We start from the raw sequence: 20,660 nt of genomic DNA, 5'->3' as shown, positions 1-20,660 counted from the left end.
TATATATATATATATATATACATATACGTGTGTATATATATACACACACGTATATATATATATATATATATATATATATATGTGTGTGTATGTATGTATATATGTGTATATATATGTGTATATATGTATATGTGTATATATGTATGTATGTGTGTATATATATGTATATGTGTGTGTGTGTAACTGTTATCTGTTATGTAATTGTGTGATAATGAGTTGTTGTTGTTGTTAAAATAAAACCATATATAAATAAAGAGAACCTAAACATCATCATTTCTGCCTCATGTCTTTTTCTCACACCTTTTTCCTTCGAATCTTGCTGACATTAAGTTCCACCCCGAAGCACTAGATGTCAACGCGCCCTTTTACTGCACCATAATAATAGTAATAAAAAAAAACAAAAAAACAAAGACACGTCATGTCTCAGAGCGGATGAATACGACTGCGCATGCGCGGATCTGCCTTCACAATCTCACCGACCAGGGAACTGAAAGAAGGTGCAGTAACTTTCTGATATAAAGTATATACATTTACATTTATACTGAATTTAATGCAGGGTTTTAACCGCTTAAGATGTTTGTGAACACACCTTGGTGAAATAGCTTAAGTTATGTTACAGTAATATTTATGAGGATAAAACGCTCCTGAATGATGCTAAACTGAGATTAGCAAAGAGCTCAAGTACACGTAAGCGTACATAGCACTGGGAATTAGCTTAGCTTAGCTTATCATAGCTTAGCTTTATAATGAAATGGCTGCGTTTTACACCTTAAATTACACTTTAAAATATAGTTAACATTTGCATATCTTTATTTTATTTAGTATTCATTTCTTGTTTCTTATTTCAGGATTTTTATTGTGCAGGTTTTGTGTCTGTGAAGCTAAAACGATCAACCTGGCAACCATTAAAATGCATAAACTAATCTAAAAAAAAGAGTTTAAATACATTTTTTAAATCTATAAGTTACTAACTTGCTGATATAAAAACTAGTGAAAAGTAACCATTTAAACAAGAATACGACACAATGTAGAATTAACAAGAAAGTTAATTCATCACAAAACTCTTTTGTTTTTTTCCTCTTGAAGGTAGTAAGACAAATAAGCTTGTCTTATCAAGTTACAGAGAAATCTGAAAGTCCAAAATCCTCTGTCCTGATGGGGAAACGTCAAAGCTAACACTGGAGACTCCTTCCATAATTGTTAAACGTTAAATAACTGTCTCCTTACAGAAAGTTTCTCCTTGTTAATGAGTGCACCTTTTTATCCTGTATTTTATGACTCATGTTCGACGTCTACATCACTCTTCTGAGGCAGTTTTTATCTGAACGAGTTAAATACAAACCTGAGAAATCGATGCAGTCGAAAGAAGTCAGAGAAAATGAGTCAAAACTTTCTGACCAATCGGATTCAACGTCGCTGGTAGTGTAAACACATACATGTATTGGCTGTATAGATGTAACTAATGAAATATAGTTTCTTATACACGTCATGCTATTACGCATGTACTGCTGATTACTAGAATTAATGTAGTTTGTATTTTATTGGCCACAAACAATCGTAGAATTCACCTATACATGTTATATTTGTGTATGAGAGGTGGGTTTTTAAAGGTTTGAAATATTTGTTTTTAATTCCATTATAAATGTAGTGTAGGTAGATGAGAAGTCTGCAATTTTTTTTGTTTGTATTTTTCCCACATCAATAATACAAATAATTTCAAGGACCTCCTCAGTACAAATTCTGTGCATAAGAACTTACTGTTCAGGTATAAATCACGCACACATCTTTTCACTCATTTATTGGTTGTTTATTGAAGATATAACTGTTTTTATCTTCTGTTGGTTTTTGTTTTTCTTCTTTGTTCAGTTCAGGTGAGTACCAGGGCAATGTAATAAGCATAAAAGCTCAATAATAAATCTAGTAACATTTGATAATTTTTTTTTAGTTTATAATTTTTTTCTTTCAGAAGAAAACTGTTCACGGCCTTCCATCTATGCATCTCGAACATGGCTCTGAGAACATCTAGTGTTGGATTATAATTCTTTCACATATATTATATAGTGTACCTTTAGAACAATGTTTAAGATTGTGTGTCTCTGTCTTAATCCACAGATGAGGGTGCTGTATGTGTTTGCTTTGCTTGCCTCGCTGGCTCTGGCGGTGATGGGGGAGGAAGGAGCTCGTTTGCTGGCCTCCAAGTCCCTGCTGAACCGCTATGCTGTGGAGGGTCGAGACCTCACGCTGCAGTACAACATCTACAATGTGGGCACCAGGTAAAATCACATTGTAAGATTACATGTCATAGATTATTATTGTTCCCGTATAGTTAATTTTCAGAAATGATCTATATTCTAATGTTTGCCTTCTGGAAATACTCCCCATTCTACTACGCTTTTCTTTTTTTTGTAACATGTTGAAATATCATGTAAAAGATGATCCCAACCCCCTCACTTCACCCCACACACAAACACACGTGCACACAGTCATTATACTGATCATTAGATTACATTTTGCATTCAGTTTCCCTTCCAACTGTTTTTTTTTTCCTTTTCTTTTCTTAGCTCTTTCTTTTCTTTTCTTTTCTTTTCTTAGCTTTTCTTTTAAAAATGTAATCCACATTAACACCTGCACATTCATGCCATTATCCAGTGCAAAGACGTTTGCATGAACCAGCAGAACCATTCTGTGTAAACTCTGAACACTGTTGTGTGTGATTATTCATAATAATTATAAGAATTAATAATAATCATCATCATTATTTAAATGTTCAACATTAGGACATATTAGGACAGCTAATAATATTTCGGACAGTGCATCATTTTCTAGCCAAAATCTATAGCACCCATGATTCATATTACAAACATGTTTCACATTTCTCAGATTTACATTATATTCCATATTGTCTGTGTTTTTAGTGCTGCACTGGAAGTGGAGCTTTCTGATGACTCGTTCCCTCCTGAGGATTTTGGCATCGTCTCTGGGATGCTTAACGTGAAGTGGGATCGCATCGCCCCGTATCCTTTCTTTTTAGCAGTTTAAAGCGTTATCAGCTCTAGTCGTTCTCTTGTTCTAAGCGTTAGACGACACACCAAAGTCCCGATATAGGCTTCACAAGAACACTGTATTTGTATTTATGCATTTTGTTTTGGTGTCAACAAATTGAACCTTTTGCCATATTTGTACATTGTATTGTAAGAAAAATAGATCAGGATTTAAATGATGTAATTATAAATATTTTCTTTGAGGCTTCAGTGTCTTGCAACATGAGAAACAGATGAGATGAGAACAATTGTTCCAACAAGCAAGTTTCTGGTTATGTCACAGCTTTTTAATTATCTTTAGACGTTAATGTGTGACCTTCTGCAACTACCTTTGGGTGGATCTGCTATGAATTCTGGATAGTGTGAAAATGTTTAGGTGTTTTGTAAAAGTATAATCCACTGTATTTAATCAGATGATTATAAGTCATTTTCCTTGACTTGCTCTTTCTCACTCAGAGCCAGTAACGTGTCTCATACCGTAGTTCTGCGCCCACTGAAAGCCGGTTACTTTAACTTTACCTCCGCCACCGTCAGCTATTTGGCACAAGAAGGAGGGCAGGTTGTGGTGAGTGTTTCCTTCTAGCACCTACTTGTGTGTGAATGCTGAGCTTTTTAGATGGAAAATGTGATCGGTTCTTGAAAACAGGATATGCATTAACCATGTGGGGTTTAACCACAGAATGTATTTTTAGCGCAAGTGTGTGTTCTTTCAGTAGTTAAATGTTGGTAGATTTACACACTGACATTTTGAGTATTTTATAACAGCATGTAAATGTACTGCTGCTGATTTTTATAGGATTTGATCTGATCTGAGATCTGTTTGAAGGAACAGTAAAATAATGATGATGATGATGATGATATTTATGCAATAATCACATTTCATCTCTTATTAGGTTGGCTACACCAGTGCTCCTGGTCAGGGAGGCATTCTAGCCCAGAGGGAGTTTGACAGACGCTTTTCTCCACATTACGTAAGTGTTTAATTGCATCACAGTCCGCTGCACAGGTTCCTTTGCTGCCTCTGATGGTCCTCATGCTTCAGACCATTTCCAACAAACCTTTATTCCCCACATTTGACCAAGTAAGCCAGAAAGTACAGAAAGTATGGTCATTCAAACGCTTTCACATGTAACTTCTTAAATTGAGCTTTAATGAGTTAATTTTAATTTAAATGAGTTAATGTTCTGCAGCTTAAAATAGAATTGTTGATAATTTAGTAGTTCAATATAGATTCCCTTAATGAGATTAAAAACTGTGTGTGTGTGTTTCCGTGTTTCCGTAGCTGGACTGGGCTGCTTTTGGTGTAATGACTCTGCCCTCCATTGGCATCCCGCTGCTCCTCTGGTACTCCAGCAAAAGGAAATACGACTCTCCCAAAAGCAAGAAGAACTAATGGAGAAGTTTGCTGTTAAAGCATTAAAAAAGGGGTCATGGGTACGGCAGAAATGTTTTTGAAAGGGTTTCAGTAATTTTATTACCCATATTGGGGTAACATGATTAAGGATGCAAGTTTAGACAGGGCTAACAGAATGGCTGTATATCCTTTTCGACCCATGCCAGCGTATGACTGAAGTCATCTTTCCGTCTTCATAACTCGCCAACTCTTCCTACTTTTCTTTTTTTTTGTGGGGTGGGGGATTAAGTGTTTAAAGACAAATTGGATCCGTATTGTCTTCATGGCTGCTCAGAGATCTCAATTGGGAACAAATAAATGTGGGTTTTTACAAAAACAATATACCTGAGTTTTTGTCATATTTATCTTATCTTAGTAACCTTAATTATATAGCTGCTTCGCTTTAAGGGAATTTGTTACTAATTGTAACCAATATGTAAGATGTCTGAAGCTCATTTCCATTTACCTTATTCATTCATTCATTCATCCATTCATCTTCTACCGCTTATCCGAACTACATCGGGTCACGGGGAGCCTGTGCCTATCTCAGGCGTCATCGGGCATCAAGGCAGGATACACCCTGGACGGAGTGCCAACCCATCGCAGGACACACACACACTCTCATTCACTCACGCAATCACACACTACGGACAATTTTCCAGAGATGCCAATCAACCTACCGTGCATGTCTTTGGACCGGGGGAGGAAACCGGAGTACCCGGAGGAAACCCCCTAGGCACGGGGAGAACATGCAAACTCCACACACACAAGCTGGAGGCGGGAATCGAACCCCGACCCTAGAGGTGTGAGGCGAACGTGCTAACCACTAAGCCACCGTGCCCCCATTTACCTTGATGTTGTTGTTGTCATCATCATCATCATCAATAATAATCATCATCAATCATCATCATCATCATCATCAATCATCCCAATAGAATCACAGTAGTTTATTCACCACTGGTAGAAGTTCTGCAGTCTACACATTTAAAGACTCAAAGGAAAAAACATTAACAAACTAGTTGATGTTAATTTTATAGCCCAAAACAACACAAAGTTTATATAAAATACTTTAATAATGATTCTACATATAAATCTGATATTCCAACTGATACTATAGTAGATATAAATCCTCATTATATACAGTTCTTTTTCAAAGACTGAGGTGAAAAAGACTAATATTTATGCAGCTAAACTTGCAGTATATAATATTAAATATATGTTTGGTGAGAAACACTGAAGTGGCATCTGAACAGGATAACAGGAAGCACTGAATGCACCAGGTACAATGATTCCTGTATGTTGTGCATTGTTGATCTTTTTCTGTGAGTAGATATAATATTCATTCTGAAAGATGTACTTTGTAGTAGAAAGGGTTCGATGTCAGGGGGAGTTGACCTGGAGTCAGCGTCTAGAGTTCAGAGGTGGTAATGGAGGTCTGGATTTATTCTGTCTTTCTGGAATCTGCTCATATATGGAGAGCTCTGAGTTTTCTGCCAGCATTCGCTCAGATGGGTAAGAGGGTGGATTCCTTAAAGCTGAAACGGCAACATTCTGTGGGAAAATTTGTTTGTGAGACTTCAGTAGCATTGTTAGTCAGTTTTCTGGAAACCACTGAGTGTAATCTGCTGAATATTAATGTTGGTATGAAGTGACTGTAAATTCATACCTGAGCGCTGCTCTCGGCTCGTGCTGGAGCGTGTGCAGGTCTAAAGGTGGATCTTGGGGGCAGTCTAGGAATAGGCCTTGTGGAAGACTGGGTAGAGATGAATGTCGTGCCCATGCAGACTGGCGGAGAAGCAGATATGGGGTCATCTCTGGTCCCTTTAATGTTGACCTCTGAGTAGATGTGATTGGCAGGGAAATCTGTTGGCACATCACAAGCAGACGAGCTCTCAGAAAAGTCATTAAGTACTAATCAGTTCCAGCAGGATATTGTGAGCTTTTTTGTGCTTTTTCTTACCCCAGAAAACACATCCTGTCATGATTTTCTGTGAGAGCTGTACTCATGGTCAACATATATGAACTGAAGAGGGCTTTGGATGAATGTGTGTTATGATGACATACGGTGGATCTTGGCCCAAATCTGAAAATCTTTAGTAACTAATGTCAAGAAATCAAGGAGGGACTGAATAATAATGTTTAGAATTGTTAGACAGTTGAATATTTGTTCCTAAAATATTAGACTTGATTATATCCAGTCCACCTGGGCATGTCCTTATTAGAATAATTAAACCAAATCTTTAATAATGGTAGATAAGTAAACAACTCTTTAGAATAAGCTCTTGCAAGGCTTAACCCCAATTATTCCAAAGCACTGCTGTACTACAAAGTCTTGAATGATATTAATTGTTAATGCTTCTAATAACAGCATGGTTCTGAAAGAAGTGATGGCTGCACTTCAAATCGCATTTATATGAGCACACTCGTTCTATTACTATATTTTTTTTATAGCAACAACTCTTTCACTACACACAACCTAAGGCTGATAATATACAGAAAAATAAATGGCAAAGCTTCGGAATCTTTATTGTCTCGCTTACTTTTATTATTAAGAGCTGAGAGAATGAGAATAGCTTCTATGAAATAGGTGATAAAAAGAAATTAAGTTATTAGTTGCCGTTATAGAAAAATCATCAACTTTGGGCTGATCTCTTTAGTTTTTTATTTTTCTAAAGCAGCACTCACCATTGTGTGATTTCCTTATTTACACATCAAGCCCAACTGTGATGCAGATGGTAAATTCATGACACGAAAACTATATGAAGGATATTTGTGTTTTATGTAGTGCACCAGTTAACAGCACACTTATGCTGCACTCTGTAATGGCACTTAGCTTCCTTTGACATGTTTAGCTAGTTGCTAAAATATTTCTTTCAATCAGATGAGGTTGAGGCAACTTGTTTAAGGCCACACACTGATTACTGAGCTGCCGAGTAATTTGAAATAAAGTAAAATTTTGAAATTTCTTGGTGTAGTCCTATAGCTTTTCAAATAGACAATCCAGTATATAGAAAACTCTAGTATTATCACATTAAATTCATAATTCATCCCTTTCTTCCTCCTCACCTTCATCCCTTGTGTTTTCTCTGTGCTGTCCCACCGCATAGAAATCAATCTGATTTTCGTGAGTGCGTGTGTGCAGAGCCTCCTCATACGTATGCATAGGCTCTAGTTCACAGTATTTCTGCTCTGCTACAGCTGCAAAACTGGGGAAGGACTGAGACTCCATGGCTGCTGATGCAGCCCATGCACTGGCATCCATGTGGTCGATGGACGATGGCTGTGCTGGCCGCTGGGGTTTGTTGACACGTGCATAAGGGGCATCTACAGGGTGGGCGACGTCTCCTCCTACACATATGTCAGCGCTGGTGAACACAGCCTCTGGTGTGTTGTTCTGGAAGGTGGAAATTGTGTTTGCATTCTGATTGTTTAAACCAGCAAGTTGAAGGAGTTTGTAATGATAGTGATCTTTTTTTTAAAGCTATTTATATGGTGTAATGTGATACCTCAGTTTTTGTTCCACTATCCGTATTTTCTTGGACAAGCGGCAGCATGTCGGGAACAGTCACACACTCAGATAGAGAGTGAGACTTCCTCAGAGCTTTCCTCACTACAGCGTACTGTACTGACTGAGGAGGGTATTCTTTGCTACAGGGTGCAGTGGCTTTTCTTTCTTCATCTTTTTCTACTTTGGTTCTCACTTCCTGATTTGCTTTATCCTCACAGATGCTGTTAGCCTATAGGAGAGGTAGTAAAGGAATTTAAGCTATGTATGGCTTTCTTTTCTTTTATTATTATAGACATGCAACATGTATGTAGTTTTAATTTTAGTTAATCATATAATATGATGCAAAATATCTACACACAAGATTTTGTAAAGGCACTATACGTTCACCGTTCACTTTATAAAGAACACCGGTACACTTGCACTTTGGTGTATTTATCTAATTAGCCAATCATGTGGCAGCAGTACAATGCATAAAACCATGCAGGTACAGACCAAGAGCTACAGATAATGTTCACATCAAACTTTAGAAAGAGGAAAAATGTAATATCTGTTATTGTGGAATGGTTGGGATAAAGTAGACCATCGACACACACATTCATACCAAAGACCAATTTGTTTTAGCAAATCCACCCACTGACATGATATCGGTAAGCTCTTAATTTTTGGTTTGTTAATTCTAATGTCAAAGCTTGTGCTAAATTTTGTAGTAGTAGCAAATGTCTTTCCTGTCCAGCCTCCATTCTCTTTGGTGAACCGGCTGAATTCCAGAAACCTCTAGATGCTGGATACTGAGACTACTTCTGTACACGCTGCTCATTTGTGACCATGTCACCGAACATAACTGCATCGTTAAGCTTGCTGATAACACCACTGTTGAGAGCCTCATCACCAACAAAGATGAAAAGACTTACAGAGAGTAAGTGAAAGTCAGCTTGAGGTCTGGTTAAAAAACAACACTATCACTCTGAAAGTCTTCAAATCTTCAAAAGCGCTTGAGCACCTCACACTTTTCTACACACTGAAAGCAGTGCAATGGCCTATTCATGGTCCCTCAACATCTTGTCCTTAGTGGAAAAGGCACAACAAAACTTCTATTTCTAAGAAGACTGAAGAAGACTGTAGGCCCATCTTGACTGCTTCTACAGGTTGGTCTGAAAAAGTATTTGGTAGCGTTTGGTGAACACTGACAGTCCATTAGTCCATTTTTGTGTCAGTGTGGACATCTTCACTTAGTAATGTATATGAAATGCCTGAAAGTTACGTGTTCTTCACATGAATTTTACTAAAGCCGAAAAGCGTAGTATTTGGGCACCTCCACCATCCACCACTATCATCATAGCAAGGGGTCAAGTAATTTGAATGCTACAGCTGTAGATATTGGCATATCTGTATTTGTGATGGCTCACTTCATGCTACAAGCACTCCACGAATCAAAACATTTTAAATGTCCTCTGTTGACTGACCAATAATGAGAAAAATATTGCTATTTCAAAAATACAGTATAAACCTATTGATTTTCTCATGTTTCTAAATTTTGCTTTATTGTCGGACAGTGTGAGCACTGCCCCACTTAAAATCCATAAGGATAGACCTACTGAAATTAGTGGTCAAAACTAGAACCACCACCAGCACTAATAAGGGCCCAGAGGGGTAGAAAACTTTCCCTCATGCTGGGGAAGAGACACAGAAGACGCAACATTTAATGGGGTTGCCAGATTGGGCTTGTTTAAAAATGCTAGCATGTTTATTCTTCATTGAGTCATTCATTCATTTTCTTATCTGAACTACCTCGGGACACGGGGAGCCTGTGCCTCAGGCGTCATTGGGCATCAAGGTAGGATACACCCTGGACAGAGTGCCAACCCATCACAGGGCACACACACACACTCTCATTCACTCACGCAATCACACACTACAGACAATTTTCCAGAGATGCCAATCAACCTACCATGCATGTCTTTGGACAGGGGGAGGAAACCGGAGTACCCGGAGGAAACCCCCGAGGCACGGGGAGAACATGCAAACTCCACACACACACAAGGTGGAGATGGGAATCGAACCCCCAACCCTGGAGGTGTGAGGCAAACGTGCTAACCACTAAGCCACCGTGCCCCCCCCGTAACCATCATAAAATGTCAAAAATATGTTCATCTATTTCAGTAGTGTCCAAAATTTCCCTCAATGGATCTGTGTTTTCAGGTTTTCATCCCAACCAAGCAGGAGCCAGAACTGATTCCACCTGCTTAATGAATTGCTCTTAGCTTTCAACAGATATCATTTGTAGCTTCGGCCAGGTTGGGATGGAAAAGTTAAATAGATGTAAGCCGTAGATAGAGAGGATGTCTGTGTATTAACAAGCCGATTATACCTGTAAGCAAGGCACAGTGAGCCTTTCATTAAAAGGCCCCACTGGATTTTCGATATAGTAGTTTATCAGTTCCTCAAGACTGCAATGCTTGCTGTTCTCGCCAGCTATGACGTATCGGCTTTCACTTCTAGAAGCATCATCTTCTTCCTCTACGATGAAGTGACGGCACTTGTCTGCACCTCTGGAATTACATTTGAATGTGCATAATTGTGGGTATGCGAGTGTGTAACTGTAACGGGCATGCTTTCATATAGGTACATACCTATAAGAGAGCACAAAGCCAACCTTTGACTCACTGAGCCTCAACAGGAAACAGCCCTGCTGCCTTTCCTGCAGTAGCTGCTCTGCTTCCCTGAGAATGAGAAAGTAAAGAAGAATGCAACAGGTTAAAATAGGGCATCTTACATAAAAGGTGCTAAATGTGGTTGGTTGCCTGCACCTGTAGTAGCTGTGACATTCATGTGTTGAAAGAGTGTATGTGTTTTGAGTGTGAGGTGAGAGAGAACCTGCGTGTAGCAAAGCCATGAAGCCAGCAAGGCACGGGTTTTGGCAACCGAGGCAGCTGCGTTCTCTGAAACCACAGCAGATTATGAGCTTGCAGAGATGGAGTCTGAGCATCCAGGGGCACTATAGGGTTCAGCACCTGTGATGGAGCAATTCGCTTCCGTTCCTCACACACACACATACACAGACCAGTTCTTTAGAGCATTTTTCCTTCCTGTAAAGCATTTTAAATGGCACATAGAGAGCCTAACATGTCTAAAAATAGCAATTCAGCAGCATTGGCTTCCGAGGTGTCTGTTCATAACTCTATAAACTGACCAGTGGTATTTCACACTCACTATCTCACAACTTAAAATTAAAATGCTTCTGCTGTTTGTTTTCAAAACCACATATGTTTCAATGACAATTTAATGTTACCCATAGACTGCATGATCAAAGTCTACTTCATGAAAGCCTGATTTATAAGTTTCACTTTTTTAAAAGAGAGGATGTCTGATTTACAGCCTGCACAACATAGACATTTTATTATTATAACCGGTTACTCCACATTAAAACAGTGACCTTTAATTACCTCACCCTTACTCCCCTACCAGAACGCTAAAATCTAACCAAGAGTGATCGAGCCTTTTCTGTGGTTCGTCCTAAACTCTGGAAGAATCTCTCCTTTCATGTGAGGTCTACTCTGGCTTTAGCCATTTTTAAATTTTCACTGAAAACTTGCAGTATTTTTATTGTCTTATTAACATTATTGATAGCACTTTGGTTCAACCACTGTTGTCTTTAAATGTGCTTTATAAATAAAATTTGACTTGACTTGACTTGACTGAGTCAAAGCTCAGACCTCAGTCTAGTAAAAAATCTGAAAAATAAACATTTTTTTTTAATTCTTCCAAAACATGCATTCACATCTGCCTGTGATTTGGAATCGAGGTTTAATGCTGATTTTAATGCCGCTAATCTGTAATTTAGCAAAGAAAATGCACCCTCAGTCTAGTAGGAAGCCCTAGTATATTATACTATCTGCTTTTTCTCAGTCAACAAACATATATGACAAATTTATAACACTGACTATAGAGTACGCTGTTCTGAAGAGGTAAATATAAATCATTAATCACAATTCGCTAGCTAGCTTTTTGCTAACAAAACATACTTCCTTGGCTTCCATGACTTGTCCCACTATAGTTCAGAGGTCAAGAATGATGTAATTCAGTGCCCTGACATCACAAGCTCAAGGAATATATTCATGTAGCATATAAGTGATGCTCGTATCAGGTGAGTAAACCCCTCTAGACTTAATCTGCATTTGCTTGAATTATTTCAGCCCACCTTTGTACATTGACTCTGAACACATCATCAACTGGGACTGGAAAATACAACCTGAATTAATTCATTTGCTATGCTAATGATCTATAGGAAGCAACTGGAAACAAATATAGTCATCATTCTTGCTCTCATTAAAGTCTTAAAATGAAGGCTGCTAATATTCATAAGACATTGTTCATAGTGATCAGTTATTGTGTAGTACTTACTACATTCTCCGTCTGATTGGTCTGGCTGTGTGAGTCTCCTGATCCTAGCTGTGTGTTATCACGGCATTTGATGCTGCGTCTGGGTTTAATTGGAGGCTTCAGTTTACTTGACGGAGCTTCTGTTGCAGTAGATAGCCGAGGCATGGGTTTTGGCTGGAGGACCGGGAGAGAGCTGATTCGCTCTTCCCTCTGACGAGATTCCTCTTCTACACACGAATCAGAGATTCAAATCAATTATCATTCAATTTTAGTGTTTTTTTATTATTATTATTATTATTATTATTATTATTATTACAGTAATATTGAACAATATGTAAAGAATGGAGAAATTTAATTGCTGTAATTGTTTATACTTTTGTCATAATTGTTCCTCTTTTTTTGCAGAACATCTACAATTTCTCTGGAATTGAAAATAGCAGGAATTTATATCCTGTTAACATAAAAATGTAATAGAGTTATCAGTTCAAATAGCTAAAGTAAAACTTTTAAAGTAAAATGAGGTATGTGCCAAAGATTAGTTATATAACTGATCACAGTTTAAATCCACATTTCAAAATATTGTCACTACCCCATGTTCCATTCAGTAGGACATTTTCCTATGTACAGTATGAAGAAATTTTAGGCCGGAAGTTTGCATTACAAAATAAATGGTAACACGTCTGCAGCTGTCATGTAAAATTCCTCATTTTGGATAAATACTAATAGAAACCTAGAAAGTATTCTTTACCGACATCATAAAATGCTGCCATATCTCCTCCAGTTAAAAATCTGACCATAGAATAATAAAAATTTTCATGACCATGATGTAAGACAGCACATTGTAACATTGTGTTGCACATTGCACATTGTAAAGTATTGCAACACAAACTAGTAAAAAAAAAACTGGAATGAAGATTAAGGTTTTATAGCACTCTATGACATTCTAGAAAGAATCAACAAATCATTTTGAAACCAGCACTTACTTGTCTTGTGTCTGCATCAATCCAGTGTATAACAAACCTTAAATGTGATAACACTTTATGGTTGTTGATGTTTAGTAGACATTTCATTTCATATATACGCTTTATATACTATAAAATGACTTTTTCATGTTGCACATAATCTCAAATTCTCTTCACGTTGGCTATGATATTGCTGAAAAATCGATCGATTGTCCACTTTATGACATAAAAAAAATACAAAAAACTTAATTAATTAAAATCTCAATTGTTCAAGAAGACATCTTTAGTAATCCCTCGCACGTGCTTTAAACTCTTTCAGCTCTTTAGTTTGAAACTGCACGATCATTTCTTTTCAGAGTGATCTCTCCTTTTCAATTTATAAGACATATATTCACACATGACCTAAATGTCAAAATGGTCTGCAGAGCGGAAATGCCTATTCTCACTTTAACCACAGTAAAGCTACATACCTTATAGAGCATGCTAAAACATATTTATCAAAGTTTACTTTCATTTGTGTGCACACACTGTATGCTAATATTGTTATATTCCTGTTATTAGAAAAATCGTTCTGAATGCATGATATGCTGGATATGTAAAAAAAAACACACAAAATATCCGTGAATTCATTTTAATGCTTTTTGCTAATGATGATGATGCTGAATAGAGAACAAAGCGACTACTGCAGGACTGAATGGTATAATGTGACCTACATTACAATACCACTGTCACTGTCAAGAAAACAAAACATCTCACAAAGAAAAAAATAACATTATTTAGAAGCTTCATGATGCTTTGCTTTGCAATGCTGCACTATGAGTATCCTGACTAGATGTTTGTCTGTTTATTCAAAAGTAATGAAAAGTAACTAACCTTTAATTGTTTGATAGTCAAAGTCCATCTTCAGAGGCAGGATGCTCGGGTATCTTCTAGTCGTCAACTGTTCGTGAGAAGATTTGCGTCACTGAGAGTGTGGGTGAGAGAGAGAGAGCGAGAGAGAGAGAGAGAGAGAGAGAGAGAGAGAGAGAGAGAGAGAGAGAGAGAGAGAGAGAGAGAGAGAAAACCTGTGTTGTACTCTGTATCTGTAATACAACACAGTTATGGAACCTTAAATTATCTGTGCTGTTTATCAGTTAATGAAGTGAAACTTTACACCCTAAAGTTTTATCAACCCGGCCAAATGATTAGACTGTACAGCAGTGTTTTTTCTGAGTTAGAGTAGGAGTGAAAGTGAGAGAGAGAGAGAGAGAGAGAGAGAGAGAGAGAATGTCAGTTTGTGTCCTTTAACAACCACACAGGAAGAGAATAAGAGTGAAAGCATAGAACAACGAAAAACAAGAGGGAAGGCAGGAAAAAAAATTGCCCCAGCTTCACAGACTAGAACTTCTGATCTAGTGCATCAGTGGGATTCTTCAAAATAAATCGCTTCATTCCTGAATACAGCATAGTCCAAAGGTTTACATCCACAACGCTAAAGGTTTTTCACCACTCTACACAATTCATGTCAACTCATATTACTTTATACTGTCTAGAATTGTTCACATCAGAGGTCATTTTAAAAGGATAAATTGGAAATGTTCCTGTGGCTGTATTTTGTGTCAGTGTTTCTGCCCTGAATAAAGTGCATAAAGAAATCCAAAGAACTCAGACAGCACCTCAGTAATTATATTATTGGCATTTACAAGTCTGGTTTCTGTTTAAGATCAATTTCTAAACAACTGAAGATACCACAAACATTTGTACAAACATCTGTACACCCAGGAAATCATTTAGAAAAGTGGTAGAAATGAACTCTCAGGGTCGAATCAACTGAACCTCAACAACTACAATGGAACTGCAGAAGAAGTACCTGAACTTGACCTTGAGTTTTTTTAGCTTATGTATATGAAAACCTTATTTTGGTATTTTGACCGATGTAAGGTGAAAAAATCACTGAAGATTTTTCTCACCTAAAAATAACCTAAACAAGAAGTAATTTATCACAGTTAGCGCTGAATTAGACATTTTGACACCTAGCTTTTGGTTTATATCTGGATGGAACTATATAGAACAGTATAACCTGTTACGTCCAAAGACGTATATTTTGTCTTGTCCTGTGGTTGCTGTTATGTTGTCTCCTGCTCTCCTGTGGTTCCTCCCACTGTCTGCTCTCAGGTCATCTAATTGCTTCCTCCCAGCTGCACCTGTTTACCAACCGGAAGGAAAGGAGTTTAAAGGCAGAGCAGAAGGCTCAGTCGGGGAGACCTTTTTCTCCAAGAGCATGATCCATGTCCTGCCCGGTGCGGCGTATTGAATCCCTTGTTGTGCTCACGATCCAATGTTCTAGTGTTCAGTGACTTTGGTGCTGATTGTTCTTTTGTTATCTCATGTAATTTCGGGAACGGTAGGGAGGTGGGTGCCACTTTATTTTGTGAATCCTTGTTTTCTCCTGTTTTGTGTTAGTTAGGGAGTGAGTTCAGGTATCTGTTATTTATTTTACTTTTGTGTTCTAGATTATCAAGATTTCCCCTCCCCAGGCAGTGAACTTTTGTTTGTTATTTTGCCGTTGCCCCCTTCTGAGATTTTGTTCCCTGCCTCAGTTGAACTTGAACTGATTTTCTTCCTGTTATATCCAGATGCTTAAATAAACCTTTAAATTTGACACGGAACGTTGTTGGTGTGGTGCTGTGGCAGGGTCCGGGTTATGCTCTTTCCTCTTTTTAATATGTTGGGTTACAAACCATACAAGTCAAAGTCTATAGTTGTAAATATATACTCATAAGTATAGACCCTTTTGTATTATATTTACATTGTTTTTCTTTTAGTTGAGTAAATTCCTGCCCAGGAGATATTTCTCCTGACTCATCACATGGTTGTCATCAAGCTATTCACACGTCTTCTGAGACAAAGCTAGCCAGTGCATACTTTTTAAACTGTTGCTACTGCAATACCTATCTTACGTTGTTAAAAGGCCGTTGAGAGGCTGAAGCAGGAACCTCAATGCATTTGCGACGCATATTAAGTATCAGTGAGGCAAACAGCTGTTAATAGTCCCTTTTTATTGCACAGACAGCTATTTCTGTTTGAAAGTTGTATATATGTGTACTGTATATGGTCAACAAAGAATACATCGTCCTGACTCACCCCCTCTCTCAACCACACTGAATGAACAGGTGACTAATATTCTTATTCCCAGGTAATCCCGTGACCCTCCACCATGATCACATGACATTAATTTAACTCTTTCATGTCCCTTTCATTCCAGCCCCTAATTATTCTCAAGTAATAATTACATCTCCATAAATTAGACATGAAATCAATCAACAATAATGCATTTACATCATTTAATGTCCATTTCTTCTTTCAAAAGAGAAAAAACCCTGAAAAAGTCAGGCAGAAAAAAACTGTTCATATTTTGCAAAGAAAGTCACCAAAAGTCCAAAGATTTTAAGCAACAAAATGATCCATCTCCTGCCTCTTGTAAAAGACAGACCTTAGATATTGGCCTTTCCAGACAGTTGTTTTTAGTTTTAACTTGCACATGAGGCACAAATCCTCTTCTATCTGGAAATGTTTGAATTATGCGTCCAATAAGCCAGGAGTTTCAAGGTGCTGTATTGTCCACTATGAGCACTATGTCTCATGGTTTAAAGTTGCGAGCATAAACATCTTCCTTTTTGAATTCACCTGTTGATAATGATGGTAAAGTTCTCAAAATCAACAGGTGGTTTGGTGTTAATGCTTCCAGGTCATTTGGATCAGTGGATGCTTTGGTGATTGGACGACCATTGATAATAGATTCAACTTCGCAAAGAACCATTTGCAAACTCTCTTCGTCCAAATTCTGCAGCTTTAAAATGGAATTCAAAACTTTCCGTACAGATCGAATTAAATTTTCCCAGGTCCCTCCGTAATGTGATCCAGTCAGGGGGTTAATTGGCAGGCCTGAATATTGGCAGGCCTGCAATGACCTGAATATTGGCAGGCCATTCACTTTCAGAATGAAGAAGAAAGGCAGGACCTGATGTCCATGTCCTGTTTTTGAGAAAGATTTTGGCAGTCGATCCTCTAGAAGCAACATCAGCTGGATTGCTCGCTGTATCTACGTATCTCCAATTTCTGAGAATTTCTGTTACCCGAAGTCTCGTTTTTTATGTATTTGAGAACAAAAGCACTGTCTGTCCAAAAAACAGAATCCTGAAGCTGCAGATGTAATTCCTTCTTCCATATAACATCCATACAGCTTGCCATTGTATCAGCAATGAGCTCCATACTTGGGATGGTAACAGACTTCATTGGGGCTACTCTTGACTTTCCCATGATAAAAGCATAATGTACTAGAGAATGCATATTGTGTGTTAACAAGTGTGTCACAGTTTCATAGCCACCCTTGCTTGCATCTGAAAAATGATGCAACTGTGCAAAGGTGAAGTCACCAAAGTTTGGAGGTTTTAAAGCTCTTGTAAGCTCAAAGCTTTCCAGAAGATGAAGTTCTTGAAGCCATCTTTTCCATTTTTGAACAACTAATTCAGGCAAGACATCGTCCCATCCTAAGTTTCCTTTGCAGAGGTCTTGCAATATTTTCTTAGCAGACAATAGTACAGGGCTCACAATTCCCAAAGGATCATAGACAGAGCTAATCATGGACAGTATTGCTCTTTGAGTCATACAGTAGGTCTATCTTTGATTACAATCTTGAACTTGAATGTGTCAGACTGAATGCACCACTGCATACCCAACACTATTCAATATTCAACACATACAATATTCAAGTCTTTTGCTGTCTTTGCTCTTTGATCCTCAGGTATTACCGCCATGACTTCACGTCTGTTGCTCATCCACTTTGTTAGCCTGAATCCACCTTTGGCACATATGGATACAAGTTCCTGGCACAATGTCATCGCTTGTTCAACAGTAGCAACTGAAACAAGGCAATCATCAACATAAAAAGAAAGACAGGTTCTAGACAGGTACTTGCAGGTACTTGCTCTGCACAATCTTTGGAAACCATATCCTTCAGAAAATCTTTATAGTCAGTAAGAAAGACAGCATCCTTTTGAAGTCTCTTCTTTAGATGTAAAGCATGTTGTTCTACAATTCTCCGATTATTTGGCATATGAATTCTCTTTCTCAGAGGTAAGCCAATCTCATAATGCCCATCAACAACCTTAGCAGAATTTGTCACCATTTCCATAAATTTCTGATCTTCTCTTGAATAGCTAGTTTGTTCATCTTGGCTACATTCAGGGAAGTCCATTTTAAACTGCTGTTGTCACATGTCTTCCAAATTCAGAACTGAAATTCTATTGACTGTGACCTCTGTTTGAGCACAGTCCTTTACATCATTAGTATCTCCAGATAGTGGTCCATTAACAGTCCATCCTAACATTGTCCTGATTGCATAGGGCCCATCATTCACACTGCGGATGACTTCCAATGGTTCTAAAACTTTAGGAACATTGGTTCCAATCAACAGCTCATCCCCTGCCTCAATCTCAGGTAAATGAACACTCTTTAAATGGGGCCATCTTTGCAGGTCACTTTCTTTAGGTATATTCCTCTTGTGAACAGGCAGATAATATGCTGACAACTTTGTACTAAATCCCTTGGGGGACCAACAGTATATTGTTCAAGTTAATACAGGCAATCACTGTAGTTATCAGTCTTACTCTCAACACTGTTCATGAAAGCTTTACTTTTATATTACTGTAATTTAACTCTTTCATGTCCCTTTCATTGTTTGTTTCTTTGGCCTTGACCTTTCCTAAAGTTATTGTCTCTTGTTTTGGTACTCATTTTATATTGTTCTTATTATTACCAGCATGATTTGGTATATTGTTTTTGTTTTAAATAAACCTTTGAGGTTACTTTGTGTTCGGTGCTGTTTTCAGGTTTTCAGTGGAAAAACTTAATCCTGTTAATTAAATATTTACAAATTTAGAATTTGATGCCTACAAAAAAAAATAATAATAAATAAGACTAAATAAAAGTTTATACTAACCCTATTCTGAAGGTTCTACCAAATCAAAATTGGATATAAAAGAAGCATCAGCCACGGGAATGTCATGACTCATCACCTTGTGAGAGAATTGTAAGTCAGGAGTACTTCTAAGACTGGATAACTATATTGTCACTCAAGGGTATTATGCATTAAATACATTTGTACTACTTCCCCATTGCTAAAATTATTTGCTTAGATAGATAGATTATTTATTGTCGTTGTACCCTGTGCAATGCAATTGTGTCAGTCCTTATAGTGCATAAAATGGTAAAAAATAAAAAAAAAATGTATACAAACATAAAAGAGTATAAATATTAACATAAGAGATCCGATAAAATACTACTTAGTTGAAGTAGTAAACAGCTGAGATATTGCTCTTAACATATTGCACCTGTTTTGACTTACATTTATCTCATTTATACAGCTGAACAGTTAAGCTTAAGGGCCTTACTATGGGACCCAAGAGCGCCATCTTGTTGGCCCTGGGATTCTCACTCACGACATTCCCAGCACCTGGCCTAACACCTTATACTCTACGCTATCACTTTTCTCTAGCCAAGCCCAACCACCCCACTGAGTGAATAGTCTAAATGGTTGATTTTTTATTAATCTTGGATGGTGGGCTGGAAAATAAAAGCATTTTCATTCTTACAGTAAGGTCGCACTCGTATAAAGATTAAGAAACTGCTGAATTGGACTATAGAGTCCTTAGACGGAGGATTTACATACACTGTTTACTGTGAATATATTTTCTTAAATGAATTTGAAGAAACCAACTATTATTTCAAACAGACTTTTTTGATCAGTAATAAATTGTACTGACTCCATTTGTCCACTAGATGGCGGCAAAACACTGTAAAAAGACACTACTACTGTCTCTGTTCCTAGATTAATTTTTCACTCAGCCACTCAGGACATTCAGGAAGAAGTTTACTGTTAAAATACTATCCAAAATATAAGTTAGAACATGCTATAAATCTTTTTTTTTTTTTTTTTAAATATCCCAGACCAGGTTTCTTGCTGTATCAAAATAGGACTGAATAAATGCATTTAATTTATAGCATATTGTTTTTAATAGTGAGCCTTTTTCTTTTTTACCAAGTAAACATGATGGGTATGCTCTCTATGAAATCTTTTTGTTATGATATCCATACAATTTGTTTACTTTCATTAGGAAATGTATCTTCATTGATGCTTTATCGTGGTGATGTATGTTAGGAATTAAGCATATTAATTTCTCTTTATTGTGAAAGTACCAAATTCTAGATGGGATTTATAGCCTTACAATTTAAGGCAATGAGAGACAAAGCTGCTGCCTGAGTTAAATAACTTAAATAAAAGGTGTTCAGTAGGAGCATTGGGTCCTGGGATAAACACAGCAAAGTCTTTATGACTT

General features: G+C 37.5%; 2 protein-coding genes across 3 annotated transcripts; one reads left to right on the top strand and one right to left on the bottom strand.

Annotated features, from left to right (window-relative positions):
* The first annotated feature begins 339 nt into the window (after positions 1 to 339).
* On the top strand, positions 340 to 4,774 carry ssr2 (signal sequence receptor, beta). Its single transcript, XM_060865781.1, has 6 exons — positions 340 to 497; positions 2,113 to 2,273; positions 2,916 to 3,014; positions 3,498 to 3,606; positions 3,935 to 4,012; positions 4,324 to 4,774. Exons 2-6 carry the CDS (start codon positions 2,113 to 2,115, stop codon positions 4,432 to 4,434), a joined length of 558 nt encoding a protein of 185 aa, XP_060721764.1. The 5' UTR covers positions 340 to 497; the 3' UTR covers positions 4,435 to 4,774.
* Positions 4,775 to 5,366: 592 nt separating this feature from the next.
* On the bottom strand, positions 5,367 to 14,282 carry si:ch73-109i22.2 (uncharacterized). 2 transcript variants are annotated; one of them, XM_060865778.1, is made up of 9 exons: positions 14,158 to 14,282; positions 12,344 to 12,549; positions 10,817 to 10,980; positions 10,573 to 10,662; positions 10,311 to 10,491; positions 7,941 to 8,171; positions 7,501 to 7,828; positions 6,101 to 6,297; positions 5,367 to 5,985 (listed from the first exon to the last, which is right to left on the bottom strand). In XM_060865778.1, the coding sequence occupies exons 1-9, from the start codon at positions 14,183 to 14,185 to the stop codon at positions 5,836 to 5,838; spliced, it is 1,575 nt and encodes a 524-aa protein (XP_060721761.1). In that variant the 5' UTR covers positions 14,186 to 14,282; the 3' UTR covers positions 5,367 to 5,835. The 2 variants fall into 2 exon arrangements, with proteins under 2 accessions (XP_060721761.1, XP_060721762.1); XM_060865779.1 differs by lacking the exon at positions 14,158 to 14,282 and adding an exon at positions 13,306 to 13,793.
* Positions 14,283 to 20,660: the final 6,378 nt, after the last annotated feature.

Source organism: Tachysurus vachellii, chromosome 3, assembly GCF_030014155.1.
Source record: "Tachysurus vachellii isolate PV-2020 chromosome 3, HZAU_Pvac_v1, whole genome shotgun sequence".
In the NCBI taxonomy this organism is placed as follows: domain Eukaryota; kingdom Metazoa; phylum Chordata; class Actinopteri; order Siluriformes; family Bagridae; genus Tachysurus; species Tachysurus vachellii.
The sequence above is the reverse complement of the archived record's forward strand: the minus strand, read 5'-3'. Positions and strand labels throughout refer to the sequence as shown.